This window comes from Loxodonta africana, chromosome 4, assembly GCF_030014295.1.
Source record: "Loxodonta africana isolate mLoxAfr1 chromosome 4, mLoxAfr1.hap2, whole genome shotgun sequence".
Classification (NCBI taxonomy): domain Eukaryota; kingdom Metazoa; phylum Chordata; class Mammalia; order Proboscidea; family Elephantidae; genus Loxodonta; species Loxodonta africana.
This window is the reverse complement of record NC_087345.1, coordinates 94,344,827-94,360,935: the sequence shown is the minus strand read 5'-3', so window position 1 is coordinate 94,360,935 and position 16,109 is coordinate 94,344,827. Positions and strand designations below refer to the sequence as shown.

General features: G+C 41.8%; 1 protein-coding gene across 1 annotated transcript; it reads right to left on the bottom strand.

Annotated features, from left to right (window-relative positions):
* Positions 1-1,970: 1,970 nt before the first annotated feature.
* Positions 1,971-4,458, bottom strand: LOC100656656 (olfactory receptor 10AD1). Its single transcript, XM_064285165.1, has 2 exons — positions 4,405-4,458; positions 1,971-3,213 (listed from the first exon to the last, which is right to left on the bottom strand). The coding sequence occupies exons 1-2, from the start codon at positions 4,456-4,458 to the stop codon at positions 2,065-2,067; spliced, it is 1,203 nt and encodes a 400-aa protein (XP_064141235.1). The 3' UTR covers positions 1,971-2,064.
* Between the last annotated feature and the right edge of the window lie 11,651 nt (positions 4,459-16,109).

Here is a 16,109-nt window from a genome sequence, read left to right as displayed (position 1 = left end):
TTTCCAGACTAAGACAGACTAGGAATAAAGAAGTGGCGATCTACTTTGAAAAACTCAGCCAATGAAAACCCTATGGATCACCATGGTCTGATCCTGTTGTGCCTGGGGTCACCACGAGTCAGGAACTGACTCAGTGACAGCTAATACCACCACTACCAACAACATATGACTTAAGCATTTTTTTTCCCCTTGAGATTTAGCGTTTTCCTTACCATACTAATAAATTATTTCTTAGAAAACTTTTTAAAAAGCACAGTTTATTTCCCTTTTTTCCTTTCTTTTAAAAAAAAACTTCTAAAGGGTCTTTGAGACAGGAATTTTCAAACCCAGAGAAGAAGCCAAAATCTTAGGGTGGAGGATAAATACTTCTTTTGTTCTCCATGGAAATCTTTTGGTTCTGACCCATTATAGTACTGTCTCATTTCTTATACCCTGTTGTCTAAGAAGCTCTTCTCACATGCTCTGTGGTTTCTAGAGATTAACCAGTTAGGACTCGAAAGGTTAGAGCTTTTGTGGAGTGAAGCTACTGCTTTAAGTCATTATCGAAAAGGATAAGTATGTGATGTGCGAGATCTACAAAGGGTGGTACATCTATCTGAGAGCATCCCAAATAGAGTGCGTTCACCTTATGGAAGTGACACTGGAAAATAAAGAACGGGCCTATCCTCCTTTTCCTATCTATTATCAAAGAGACATGAGAAAGAGATTTTCAAAGAAAGAGAACAGCTAAAAATGTAGTACTCTCAAAGAAAGCTAGGATTGGTTAAGGAGAGAAGGTAGAGGAAGCCGGAGAGGACAGAGTTGCAAATAGTCACTATGAGCCAGAATTGACTTGACTGGTTTAGGTTTAGGTTTCGGCAATGGTGGGGGTGACGAGAGAAGGTGTTTCTTAAATAACAGGGAATAGAATGAATCCCCTTAAGAACGGAAGGAGAAGTAGGGTTGAGTTGAAATAAAATGAAAGATAGTTGTGAGAAAGGAAGGTGGTAGAAGGAAAGGGGACTTTATCTGGGGTATGAATAACAGGGAAGGAAACTGGTAGCCTGAGAAGCTTGGTAGAGGCATTATTACTTGTACTGGAAGGGACAGTCACAACAGGCAGAAGTCATGTTACTTAAACTAGAAAAAAAAAACCCAGTGCCGTAGAGGAGTTAGGAAAAGACGTTTGACACGCTGGTCTCCCCCACCCGGCATACACCAACAAGACACAAGCAAAGACATAGGTCTATAGCACACTGAATGCAGTGTTGGCAATTTAGTGCCACAAATTCTCCCTCACTGGCTAGGTATCACAGTGGTTAAACACTCAGCTGCTAACCAAAAAGGTCAGTGGTTTGAACCACCAGCTCCTCTGCATAAGAAAGATGTGGCAGTCCGCTTCTGTAAAGATGTACAGCCTTGAGAACCCTGTGGGGGCAGTCCTACTCTGTCCTATAGGGTCGCTATGAGTTTGAGTTGACTCGATGGCAGTGGGTATGGGCTGATACAGGCTAAGAAGATGGAGTTCAGGTTGCTAATCCTTGACTTTTCCTTTTCTTCTTTTCCCTAACTGACTTAATGTCAGCACTGCTCCTGAATTCCTTTTCCTTACTTCTTCAACTACTTTTTTCATATAGGAGTGGATGGATGAGGGCAGATCCAGGGAATGAAAGTGGAATTGGAGAAAAGAATAAGAGACCAAAATGGCAAGTTGAAAGAGAAAAAAAGTTTTACTTTTAAATGTATATGTAAAACTCAGGTTGGGTAATAGCATTTAAAAGTACTATACAAATAAAATGAAATGGACTTAAGTGCACGTATATATTTATCAGATTTTTACTGTGAGAAGATAGAGGGAAATAACTCAGGAAACTCTCACATTCTCCTGGGGAAAATCCAAGAGAAAATAATCCTCAAAGTGAAGCCAAAGAGATGAGCATTGCACATCAGAAGGCACTTCCAGGCCTGACACTGAACAAAGGAAGCCAGGAATGCTCTTGCCTGAAGCCTTTCAGCACTGGAGAGTGACCCACCTGCCAGGGCTGGTCACACCTTAGGGAAGGACTTCCCCCAGGACCCTTCCCATTACACAGACTCTGCCTGTGCCAGGCTGGTCCTCCCCAGGGCTCTCACCATGGCCCCCTTCATTTCCTTGTTGCGGAAACTATAGATGATGGGGTTGCACATGGGAGTGATGATGGTGTAGAGGAGGGAGAAAGGCTTGTCAGGCCCATGTGTGCTGCGGGGGTTCATGTAAGAGAACATGGCAGAGGTATAGAAGAAGATGACCACAGTCAGGTGGGAGGCACAAGTGGAGAAGGTCTTTCCCCGACCCGAGGAGGAGGCTCTGCTAAGGATGGAGGCCAGGATGCGGGCATAGGAGATGACAATGAGCACCATGGGGCTGAGCAACACCACAATGGCATCAACAAAGATAACCTTCATGCTGAATTGGGGGTCCCCACAGGAGAGAGCAATCACTATGGGAGCCTCGCAGAAGAAGTTTTCTATATGGTTGTCCCTGCAGAAAGGATTTCGGAATGACATATACTCAAGAAAGATGCCATTGATCAGCCCAAATGACCAGGCAGTACCCACCAGCCTCACACAGACCTGCCGGCCCATGATCTGGGTATACCTAAGTGGGTAGCAGATAGCAACATAACGGTCATAGGCCATAAAAGCCAAGAGGATGCACTCAGCCACACCCACACAGAAGACTAGGTACATCTGGGTCATGCAAGAGGCGAAGGAGACAGTGTGGTTCTTGACCACCAGGTGGATCAGCATCTGTGGGATGGTGGTGGTGATGAAACAGACATCCAGGAAGGACAGGTGGCCAAGGAAGAAGTACATGGGGCTGTTGAGCCTGGGGTCTGTCCCGGCAATGAAGATGATGAGGCCGTTCATGGCCATGGCCAGGCTGTAGAGGGCTAGGAAGAGAGCAAAGAGCAATGACCGAGTAGAAGGGGAGCTCTGTTCAAAGCCCACGAGGATAAAGTCTGACACTGTGCTACCATTCCTGAGGTCCTCTGTCTGGGACCTGTGAAGAGGGAGGGAAGGAAAAACACATGAGAGAGAACTGTAGGGTAATGTAAGGTACTCACTTGCGTCCAGAAACCCAAATACAAAAGAGCAAGATGGATGAGTGGTAGTAAAAGTTTTGGAGCTTTTGTAAACCCTAGGTAAGATAGCAGTGTTATGGGGTAGTGAAAATTCCAGGGTCACTGTAGACTGTGAAGACAAACTGGGGAATGGTTTTACTTGACTGGTGGTTCTACTTGACTCTGGTTTGATCAGGCCTCAAGTGAAGCGCTGTATCTGCTCCAGGGACTTCAATATTGAAGGATTAGCTAGTAACTGTAATGTACTCAGTGGTGAAACAATAAGATACTGTGGTTGGGGGCCTGGGTCCCATGCCAAATAAGGAAAGGTTTGAGGTACTGAGGATTGGAGTGTTTGAGGGGTGGGGATAGTGTCTATGAACTTAACAGAAGATCATACGCAGTAAGCACTTGAGAGATATTTGAAAGTGAATTTTTTCTGGAAGAAAAAAATGCCCGGTCTTTGTGTACCTAATGTAAAATGATGAATGGGTTAAAGTTTCAGGGAAAATAAAAACATTCCTTCAGGATTATCCCTAAAGTGGCAATGATTTGTGTATCTCTGGAGACAGTCAATGCGCAGCTTGTCACCCACATCTTGGCGGTCTCATTCTCCTGGATATTGCTGCTACTACATCAACCACCCATGTGTGCCTGCTGGTGGTGGGGCCTGGCTGTGGGTTCTTACAGGCTTTCCTAACAGGAGACAGCTTCCCTAATGGTGTTGGAATTTAGGGCTACATATACGATTGAGTAGAAAGGATCCAACCACCCCTATGAGAAGAGGTAAGCTATGAACAGGACAAAAATCCAACCTTTCTGGAATGGACCTTCAGAGGACTTTAATCTGTCCCTTTGCCTCCAGGAATAAATCTTGTTTTTTTTTTTTTTCATTTTCAGAATATGAGCATTCAGAATTCTCCTCATGCTCTTATCTCACTGTCATAACTTTTAGGAAGTCCTCCGTGTGTTCAGGTTAAATCTCTATTTTACTTTTCATCTTGCATTGGAGGTATGATATATCAGATCCCTTCCACCTTCAGAGATTTATAGATGGTTAGAATATTCCTTCTTAACTCTCAGTTATGCTGAGACCTTTCCTCTTCATTTTCTCTTCATCCACTCTCTTCTATACACACTCCTACTCTTATCTCATCTGTTAGTCTCTTTTTCCACTTTTCTTCTCCCCCTCTCTCTTCTTTGGTGTTGGGCTCCTGCCATTCATCTATCTCTGTTTGTATACCCCTCTCTTCCACACGTCCCTGTCTTCCTCTTGGGAATAGTTATCCTGTTACTGACATTCCTTATAGCTCTGGATTACCTCTAGGGTGTGATTTCCTGATAAGGTCAAGGCAGTGTCTGGGTAGTAGGCCATTCCATCATCTCCACTTTTGGGTGCTCCATCTAGGATTCCTCTTCTTGGGGGCTCATAAAGGGCATGGAAGGTCAGAGAGCACTACTTAATGTAAGATGTGGCTTGGCAGCATGGGCCCAGTGGACATGTTGGAGCTGAGGTCAGAGTCTGGATAAAATACCAGTGAGCCGGATTCCAAAGAACTCTGGGACTTGCCCAAGAAGAAACTGATGTTTGACTCAAGGAATCACTAGGACTTACAGCAGTAAAAGTGCTTACCTATGGTTTATTGTGCCAGAGATTCTGTGATGTTGTTGTTCTGTTAGATGCCGTTGAGTCAGTTCTGACTCATAGTGACCCTATGTACAACATAACGAAGCACTGCCCGGTCCTGTGCCATCCTCATAATCGTTTCTATGCTTGACCCCACTGTTGCAGCCACTGTGTCGGTCCATCTTGTCGAGGATCTTCCTCTCTTTCTCTGACACTCTACTTTACCAACCATGATGTCTTTCTCCAGGGACTGGTCCCTCCTGATAACATGTCCAAAGTACAGGAGATGAAGTCTTGCCATCCTCACTTCTAACGAGCATTCTGGCTGTACTTCTTCCAAGACAGCTACTTAGCATCTGTTGCCTTGCTAGCTACCATTACAGGCTAACCATCAAGCATTTGTCTAAATAAATGGGGCAATCTCATGGAAATCATATCCTACCTCATTCTGGTGCTTTGGCTAATAATGACATTTGTCACTGAATCACTGTGGCAAGTAACAGAGAAGATCTCATGATGTTTGAGGAGGAGCTGGTCCAGGGAGGATGGTCTGACCTGGTGGGCCACTTTGGAAGAGAAATTGTGTCTGATTATCTTGTTAGTTCCTTGACATTTATACCATTACAGATGAATGTCTACGTAGATAGTATTACTAAGTTACACGTGTATAGTACTATAGGTGTGAAACCTTACATGCCCATATTATTTCATCCACGTTAATAGTCTTATTCTGTACCCTCTTTTTTAATATTGTATTATTAGAGTTTCTTAGGCTTTGTTTACCTGTTTCAGTATTAATTGAATTCTAGCAGCTTGCCTTGAAAATTAGAAACTACTTTTCCTGTTGTTCTGCAGGTTTGAGAGTCACCCTCTACCACTCAGTCTCAAGTTGGTTTTGGATTGGTTAATTACTTAGGAGGCAAAATTCCTTTGAACTCTTTAAAAATGAAGCTCCTGAGAGACTTAGCATTGAAGTAATACACTTATGGAGCCCTGAAGGATCTACTCCAGCTACTAAAGGAACCCCAACCCGACCTGGGTATTGAGGACTCTTCTGGTGGACCCTTGCAGACAGAGAAATTGAGAAAGAAAATGAAACTCAATTTTAGGCTTTAATTTCTGTAGACCTAAATGTCTTTGGCCTTTAACTTGCAAGGGAATTTAATACTTGGATTTGAATTTCACCCTGGGAATTTGATAATAAAAGGGGATTTATATGCCGATCTGAAGAATCTCTATACTACTGGCAATTCTATTACTTTTGTTACTTTATTTTTATTATGAAAGTATCCTTATAGATTTTTATTATTGAGGTATCATAACTGATGTCATTTAATCTCACTGAAGAACCTCTGATAATTGGTGGAACATGATTTGGCAAGGAGAGAAGAATCCAAATACAAACCCGCTGCCATGGGTTGACTCCAACTCATAGCAACCCTATAGGACAGAATAGAAGTGCCCCACAGGGTTTCTAAGGCTGTAATCTTTATGGAAGCAGACTGTCACATCTTTCTCCTGAGGAGCGGCTGGTGAGTTCGAACTGCTGACCTTTCAGTTAGCAGACGAGTGCTTAGCCACTGCTCCACCAGAGCTCCTTGGAGAAAAAAAACAAAAAAACCCAAACCCATTGCTGTGGAGTCAATTCCGACTCCTAGTGACCCTAGAGGACAGCAGAACTGCCCCCTAGGGTTTCCAAGCAGCGGATGGTGGATTCAAACTGCCAACCTTCTGGTTAGCAGCCAAGCTCTTTAACCACTGCACCACCAGGGCTCTGGAGAAAAAACTAGGGAATCAATTTCCATTCTTGGGTCTAGAGTAACCTCTGAGTTGATTTTATTAACCTACTCTTCTGACCCACTTTAAGCAAAATCGAAACTGCCCAACAGCAGTTTCAAGAGCTTCTCGAAAGAGCAGTGATTAGCATTGGAGGAGCAGCCACATGAGGGTGGAAGTAGGACTGTCTTGCTATACTGCTAATCTTCACCACTATAGGAATACTAAACCCTGGTTAACCATAGATTTAATGGGTTAAGAGAATAAAATGCCGGATACTACTGAAAGTCCGTAGGGTGGCGAATAATTTCTTTCCTATTCCTGATATTTCCTTTCATTGAAGAGAATTCTAATAGCGTAGCACTCCTGACCTCCTCTCCTTCACTCACTCCTCAGGGCAGGTGGAGCCGCTTACAAGGAGCATGTGTGGTCTATCTCTTTTCTCTTGCCTTCCTCTCGGGAGAGGGGGGCCTTCTCCAGGCTCGGAATCTGCCCCTCTTTGGGGAGACTCTGTGGTTGTCCAGTGCATCCAGTGACTGGGGAATAAGTGTGTCTAAGCCTGTGCTTTCATATTAGGAAGTCCAGTTACTCAAATGTCTGCTTTGTTAGAAAAAAAGCGATATCTTGGTCTCCACTTGCAGGCTCCTTTATCTGATTTCTCTGATGGTTCAGAACCAGTTGGGCAGCGTGGTATTATTTACTGGACTCCCTCAAAGCCCCTAGTAATTAGTATTAATAATAGTATCACATATATTATATGGAAATAAAACTGTAAATATAAATAATTATGATAGAGTTTTGGTTATACTTAGGAGAAACAATAAGTCACAATAATGTTTGGCAAATCCTGGGAGTAAACATCCTGCTGATACAAGAACAGAAAACTGAATGGGGGTGAAGAGGATGGTGCAGTTAGATGAGTAATTAAATAACATATATATGTTTAAGTTCAGAAAATCCCATTGGTTCTAATTCACCAGGGAGGCAGTGTTTCTGACCATGAGAGTAACCAGATCTTACCTAGAGAGAATAATAATACTATTTATTGGGAGTGGGAAGGGGTAGGAGATTGCAGAAGAAAAAAGCACTAAAATGGATCTTCAAGACGCTTAAGGAAGTTCATCTTGGGAACTACCTCTAGGGTGACCAGTTGTTTTCCATTTCCTTCAAGGTCAGGACAAGGAAAAATAACTGGAAGAATTTTCTGCTTATGGATTTTTTTAAAACATGAAAATGACTGACCAAGGAGTATAATTTCCTGCTCCATAGGTGTTTGAGAATATTTCAATGTAAATTCTGGTATGCTGGATCTGGCTTAGCTTTGGTCTAATCCAAAGACAAGCGACAGACTGCAGATTGCAGCCTGCGTAGTTATCAGTACCCACAGGCAAATCCATGGCCCCTCCTCCTAATCTCCATCGTTAGTTAATGGTATTAACAAACTCTTGGTCACCCAACTCAGAATACAAGAGGTCACTCTCTTTCTAACCTTATTAACTGGCCATTAAGTGCTAGTAAGTATTCTTTATTTTCCCCTATTCTCCTACTGGGACCCTCTACTCCAGCTACTACTTACCTTTCTCAAATACTTGATAGTTTTCTGAGCTTCATAGTCTCTGCATATATGCGATGTCTTCTCTGGAATTTATCCATTTTCCTCCATTTGACAAGCTTCTACTTCTGGAAGACCAACCTCAACTCTTGCATCCATAGTGAAGCCTTCAGTAACTCCTGCCCACTTCACCCCAGCTGAAGTTGCACTTGTTCCTGTATCTACTAGAGAAAACACGTAGCATATGCTTCAAAGGCTTCTCCTCTTATTAACTGTGTTGTTCAGGCAAGGTTAGCAGCCTTGCCTGTCCCCTGTGCTGGTATTCCCTTGCTGCTCTCATGCATTCTCCTGACCTGCAATGGTACGGAGGTGCACATCCATGGCTGCCTGTGGCCCAGGGGCTGATGAGAAAAGGGGAAGGAGTACTTGGTACTCAACTGCTTTCCCAATGCAAAATCCCTAGCCAGTGCTCCTGAGCTTTGTTTAGTGCTGCTGCTTACCAGCATGCCAAAGCGCTAATCTTTCAGTCACAGGGCTTGTTGGCCCCACCTGGGCCGTAGACAAAATAGCCTTGCTGATATAGACCTGACCCAGGGAGATTGACTGGCACTACCTGGAGGAAGGGGTCCCTGGGTGGTGCAAATGGTTTGCACTGGACAACTACTGACTGAAATGTTGGCAGTTAGAATCTACCTAGTGGCATTGTGGAGGAAAGGCCTGGAGATCTGCTTCCATAAAGATTCCAACCAAGAAAACCCTGTGGAGCTCAGTTCTACTCTGTAGCACATGGGGTCACCGTGAGTAAGAATCAACTCCAGGGCAATATTTTTCTCCACTGGAGGAAAAAAACCTTTCCTTGTAACCAAACCTTTCCCTGTAACTACCCAGAAGGGGTTTCAGTTCCCTGTCAGTCTGTGAAATTATTCAAACAAACCAATCACATCCTCCTGTAGGAACTAGGGGCAGCCCACCCTCTGAATATTACAAAGGCTGCCTCTCACAGCCCCTAGTTGTTCACTTAGTTTCTGGATGCAACCCCTGTGTGGCCCTGTGTTGCATATGGTATCCTTCTCCCCTGGACTATAAATATATGTCACTAACAAAATACTATTGATCTCATTGTCTGATGTTGAGTGTCTGTGTTCAGCCATCCCTATAACCCTAGAGTGGGAATTCTTCCCCCACCAATGGGGCAAATAGGAGGTGATTAAGACAATAGCTCCTTAAATTTAGAGATTTTATGTACTATTTCCTGGCACACTGCTAACACATAGCATTTGTTCAATATATATTTGTTGAAAGAATAGTAGAATAAATTGCCATCCAAATTCTGATTTTCTATATTATTCAATGTTGCCAGTTACATAAACTTTAGAAATCAACTCCTATAAGCCTATTTTCTCATCAGTAAAAAGATTCGTATTATAGGGTTGTTGTGAAGGTTAAGAGGAAATTTATTCATCTGAACAAAAATAAGCACGTACATGTAGCTTAATAGAGAAGGTGCACAATACATTTTAATTTACTCTTCCCTTTTGTAGGTCATTGGATAATTAAAAACATTAACTAGGACATTTCATTTTTAAATGTCAGTAATCCTGAAAATGCCAGAAGCCTTTTAAAAACTGAATCCATCAATTAAAAATACATTTCTTAAGCATTGTTAAGTGCCATAGATGCTGTGTCCTGGCAAAGTGTACAATACAGTTGAGGGCAGGCATATTTAACAAATAAAATATAGTACAATATGGTTAAAAGTTCTAACAGGGTTTCAATAAAGTATTTAAGAATCTCAAGGTTAATGGAAGAATAAAATACTCAGGAAAAATCTGCACAAAAATCTGCAAGCAAAAATACATGCTGATGACTAATAGATAAATTCAAAGAGGTTGTTTTTGGAAAACAGCTCTGTAAAAGAAAAGAAAGGCAATCTGAGAAGAAGAGGTAAGCCCAGAAAGTCTTTCAGTTTAGATATAAACTTGAAATGATGTCCAAACTTATAGGATGATCTTATGAAACAGGAAGTAGCCATAAAAAGATATGATTTTAGTAAATTGAATAACCAGTGGGTATGTGATTTTTGTGGTATAATAGGTAGACTCAGTGATGAGAAACAGTTTCTGATAAAAGAATTTTTTTCCCACTTTGATCTTTATTAAGAAAGATAAAGATTCCTGTTCCCTAATTTGATGAGTGGACAAATTAGAGTTACCAAATTCCGTAACAGCCAATACTCAGGTATTTTTGAAAGCAAATACACAGAATAAATGATGTAAATTCATTGAGGCTGAAAAAATGTAGTTGTTTTCCCTTCTGATTACATATTACTCAGAAAGCCCTCGAATTGTGGTATTTAAAGAGAATTTAAAACATTCCAGAAGTAATTTTGGCAACCTGTGATTTTCATGAACACATCTATATGAACCTCGAAGGAATTTTGGAATAGAATTGGGAGATAACGGGTAATAAACTTTGCCAAAAGCATGTGGCTCTGTGTTTGGGCAGACATTTGAAGGACAGATATAAATGACTTTTAAGGGAAGCCAGGAGCCCTGGTGGTGCAATGGTTAAGAGCTTGGTGGCTAACCAGAAGGTTGGCTTTTTGAATCCACCAGCTGCTCCTTGGAAATCCTACGGGGTAGTTCTGTGCCGTCCTTTAGGGTTGCTATGCGTTGGAATCAACTCGATGGCAATGGGTTTGGAAGGAAGGACAACTAATCCTTAGTGTGAGTCCTTGGAGCCTTCTGCTGGCAACTCTTCAACAAGATGGATGCTGAGTAGTTTTTTTGCCCCTCACTGTGCCTTGCCAATTGCAGTGGATTGAATTGTGTCCCCTCCAAAAAGATATGTTGAAGTTCTAACCCCTGTATTTGTGAATGTGACATTGTTTAGGGGGAAATAGGGCCTTTCTTTGAAGATATTATCAGTGAAATCATACCGGGGTAGGATAGGTCCTAGTCCTAATCCCTTCTGAGTGGTGTCTTATAAAAGAAGAGAACAGATACAGCAACAGAGTCACACACAGGGGAGGATCCATCTACAAGCCAAAGAACACCAAAAAATGCCCAAGCCTACCAATAAGGAAAGATCTTCCCCTAGAGCTGACAGAGAGAGAGCTTAGCCCTGCTGATGCCCCAGACTCAGACTTCTAGCCTCCAGAGCTGAGATAAAATAAATTTCTGTTCTTTAAAGCCACCCTAGGAAACTAAGACACCAACAATTCGCTTGCAACAGAGATTTGTCCATTTGAGTTAAATGGTTCTTGTTCTAAACACTCTCATTTTTTCCCTCTCAGTATTTTCTGCCTTCACTTTGCTTCATTTAATACCTTTTTGCTACTGGGTCCATTTCAATTTCTTCACATTCCCTAGAAACTGAGGATCTCTGAACTAACTGATGGCCTGGCCATGTTATAAATGCACCATGGCTTCTTGGCATGCCAGAACCCTGTGATGGGCCAGGTCTCTGTGATGTGCAAAAGGTAAATGCACGTTGCAGTCTTTCCTTTCCAGAAAGACCCTTCTCAATGATCTGCATTAATAGAAGATACCACAAATAATGGAAATACTGAAAATAATCTCAATCTCACTTTATAGCCAAGGTTCTTACTACAGTTGTGCCTCCACGGTTTCATAAGACTTAATCTCTTTCTGCTCCGTTGTTGTTATTCCATCTGAGCTCTAAAGTGAATTTACTATTCCATAAGAGAAGCTATAATGAAACCAGACTAGAGTTGCTTCTCTTCTCCTCAGTCGCCTTCAATATGAAGATTGAAAAAAAGAGCAAAATAGCCAGAAAACTAAGGGAAAGAGGGAGAGAAAATAATATGCAAAGAAATCCATAATGATCTGCCTTTGAATATTCAGGGACTGAGTGTATGCTCTAAGATGAGTAAATAAGAACTGGGAAGAAAAACTTAGTAATCAAGGAGAATTGATTGAAGATCAGTGGACTGGATGGTAACTCCAGGTGCTCCATGGCACTGGTTAATGTGAGTTACTTTGCTACTTAAAATGCCTGAAAACATTTGAACCTTTTTTAAATAGCTTGCAGAAGAAAGGAAGGAGAAGGAAAGAGTGAATGATAATGACAGATGACAGAGAGAGAGAACAAAGGAGAAAAAAGCTGAAACATGGAGAGAGGCTTGGATTAAGAAACAGATTTTAAAGGGTGAACAGTTAACTATGAGATTAAAAAACCACACCTGGAACCTAATTTCATTACTTTATAAGGAAGCAAAGAGGCACTGGATAAATTCAGGGGCTTTGAAGTCAGGATCACCTGACATTCAGCCTCAGCATTGCCATTTACTATAATGTGAAGTTGAATGAAATAAAGAAGTCTCAGGTTTTTCTCTTATAAAGTGAGGATGAACTGAAATATATGGTTAGCGACTGGCGCAGATTAGACAATAAATAAATATTAACTCTGATCTCTGTCTCCTATCCCTATGTCTACAGTTTCACTTCACATGTGGAAGCAATATTGAAAAGATTTGGCTAACTTCCCACTAGTAAGCCCAACTGCCCTTGTGGAAACTCGGAGAGAGAAGAGGATCATAATGTGTTCTGTCTCCTGCTACTCACTGTCAGGAAGTTCTTTACATCTGCCTTGGATTTTTCCTGATATGCTTAAGTCCTCTTTTCTCTTAACCTAGCTCCCAGAAACATTGCAAAAGACATAGACTTCCTGCTCTGTATCACAATCTCTTAGTGGGGACCATTCTTGAGTCACTTCTCAGCCATACTTTCCCTAAGTAACAAGAAAAGAAAATGCCAGAAAAATAAAAAATACCAACATGCACAAACATAAAGAGAAAGGTTCAAAAAAGAAAAAAAAGTAATACTAGAAATAGGGGAAAGACTGCCCCCATCTCCTGACCAAAAAGAAAAATGTTAGCACCAAAGAAGGAATTAAGCTGTTGTGGTCAAGTCGATTCCGACTCATAGCAAACCTATAGGACAAAGTAGAACTGCCCCATAGGGTTTCCAAGGAGCGCTTGTGGATTTGAACTGCTGACCTTTTGGTGAGCAGTGGTAGCTCTTAACCACTGCATTACCAGGGTTTCCAAAGAAGGAATTAGGCTAAAATAGAGGGAGACAGAAAAAGAGTATGAAAATATGATAAGATAGGTTTATATGTGGAAAAATGATGAAGAGGTGGGCTTTTAGAGGAGGGATATAGAGATATCAAGAGACACAGATATCAAGAACCCAAAATTAAAGGCAAAAAAAAAAAAAAATATTGAGGACAAGAAAATCAAACACGGAAAGAGACTGACCAGGCATGCTGGTTGTGCCTCCGTGCCTCCGTGGTGATGCAGAATTAGAACTAAAGAGCCAAGTACTTGGATGGAACTTCTCCAAGCTCCAGGAACGAGAGTTTGACTTTCTGGGTTGTCTTTTCCTCCCTAGCCCTTGGAGACAGGCCTCTGCAAGCTAGACTGGACTTCTCAGTCACACTCAAGCCATCTGCATCTCTGCCAGGGCCAGGAGGGCAGGTGGACAGACTGAAAGAGCCTGATGGAAGTTCAGAAAGAAAGAGAGGGAGAAACAGAGCAAAGAAGAGGTTAGAGTCAAGAAGTAGAGGGAGAAACAGTCAAGGTCTGTGACTTCTCCATGGCCACTGTGTGATCTGAACACAGGTGGTCGCTGAGGGAGCCAGGGTGTGTTCATCTTCGATGGATGCCAGCAGAGGCAGGGGTAGCTTCCACTGCAAGAGAAGTGTACACAGTCACTGACCTTCTCCATGGGCTTTAGCACACACTGGTGAGGACACTGGCTGTATTGATCTCAGGCTCAGAGGGAGGAATCCATAGACACAGAGCAAGGGTGCAGTGAGTTTTGCTGCAAACCAGCTGTTCATTTATAGGGCTGGAAGTTTGGTCTCCTTCTGCCTCCACCTTCCTTCTCCATGCCTCTCATTTACACACACACACACACACACACACACACACACACTAAAGCAGGCATGAGATCCGAACTGTTGGGAGTCTACTGTAATAAGGCCAACAATTTGTTCTTGGAGCCTGACCACTCTAACAGGATCCCTGGAGGTAGTCTTGTACCAGTCCATTCCAAGGCTCCTCTGGGAGGCCATGTCCATGGCAAGTGGCCCTGGAAAGTCTGGATCAGTCCTAGGTTTTGCCAGGAAAGTCCTATCCTTTTTACCAGATGACTTGGTAGATAAGGATACCTGGCATGTATAATGATCCCTGTGCCCTCAACTCCAAATCTTGGAATGTTTTCCTCTTATCCATCTATTTCTCAATTTTATTTTGCATTAATTTTCTAGTTAGAGTTTCTACTGATATAATGACCCCTTCTTGTATCCCCAATTCAATATTTTTTCATATCGTTATACTATGTTCAACACAACAGTAAATATTGGCCGAGGACCCACTCTGTGGTGGGTACCATATTAAGTGCTGGTGATAGGGTGGTAAACAGACAAAACCTCTTCCTGGTGGAGTGGACATTTTGATAACCTAACGTTCATTCTCTGCCTGTTAATTCTCAATTCTATTCTTCAAACCTGGAATATAATTTTTCTCTGATTTACCAACTGCTCTTCCAAAATCCTGCTTAGGTCTGAATTATCTGCTACTTAGTTTCTGCATAACCCAAAGAATTTGTAATTCTCTTACCCTCTCAATCCTCTGCAACTCATCTTTCTACTCCTGGAATGTTCAGACTCCCGTAAAGCTGAAGTTTATGATGCTTGTGTCCTGGCTAATCCTAAATATGATGGGATAGCTTTTTCTCTTTATTCTACCATACATTTCCACCACCATCTCAAAGTCTGAGTCTTACCAATCTAATATAACAGATAGAGCATTTTTGTTACATAAATCAGCTTGGGTGATAGCACTCTTTTAGTATAAGGCACAAAATCTAAGCTTCAGGAAATTAAGTTTTGCAGTAGAAGATGTCTGATAATCTTTGAGATATCCCCTCAAATCCTCCTAAAAAAAAAAAAAAGCAAACTCTTTGAGCACTTTAGAAACATCTATTTCTATACAATTAATTGATATGCTTAGTAGGAAGCTTTTTGGTCTGCTTACTTTTCTATAACCTCTGGTTCACAGCATTTTATTGACAGGATTCCGACCCAAACATGATGTGCGATTCAAATTTGTTCCAAATGATATTCTTTCAGTAGAAACTATTGTATTCTAAGGAGAATGCTTCTTAGAAGCTAGGGTGGCAAGACTTCATCTCATGTACTTTGGACACATTATCAGGAGGAACGTGTCCCGGAAAAGGACAACATGCTTGGGAAAGTAGAGGATCATCGAAAAAGAGGAAGACCCGCAACGAGGTGGATTGGCCCAGCGGCTCCAACAATGGCTGAAACATAGCAACAATTGTGAGGATGGCTTAGGATTGGGTAGTGTTTCTGTTGTATATAGGGTCGCTATGAGTCAGAACCAACTCGATGACACCTAATAACAGTGTATTAAGCAAATTGGTGGGTGCATTTTTGCCCAACATTGTACTGCTATGCCACCAATATTTCAAATGCTAGCAGGGTCACCCATGGTGGTTAAGGTTAGGCAGAGCTTCCAGACTAAGACTAGGAAGAAAGGCCTGGCAATCTACTTTGAAAATTAGCCAACGAAAACACCATGAGTCACAACAGAACGTTGTCAGATATAGTGCTGGAAGGTGGGACCCTTAATTTGAAAGGCATTCAAAATACACACTGGCAGCAACAATGGACTTGAGCATAACAACAATCGTGAAGATAGTTCAGGATCAGGCAACGTTTCATTATGTTGTACATGGCATCGCCATGAGTCGGAGATGACTCCATGGCAACTAACAACAACAACAACAAATAGTTACTCTAGGGCGATGTTTGTTATAGGTTTAGGTATATAATCAGTTTAAAAACTTAAGGAAGTTCCTTTCTATTCCTGGTCTGCCAGAATTTTTTCTCTTTTAAATTATAATCAGGTGTGAATTTTCAATAAACTAGATACTTTTCTTGTTCTACTGAGATGATCAAGTGGTTTTTCTTTGTCTATTAATGTAGTGATTTCCATTAATTCGCTTTCTAATGTTAAATC

What these genes read in the sequence shown, in the direction of transcription:
- LOC100656656 (XM_064285165.1), bottom strand. Translation starts at nt 4,458, where the DNA reads ATGGCCTACTACCCAGACACTGCCTTGACCTTATCAGGAAATCACACC. An exon ending in CAGGAAATCACACCCTAGAG is followed by an intron (nt 3,214 to 4,404) that starts GTAATCCAGAGC and finishes TTGTCTTCACAG; the next exon opens with TCTACAGTGACCCTGGAATT.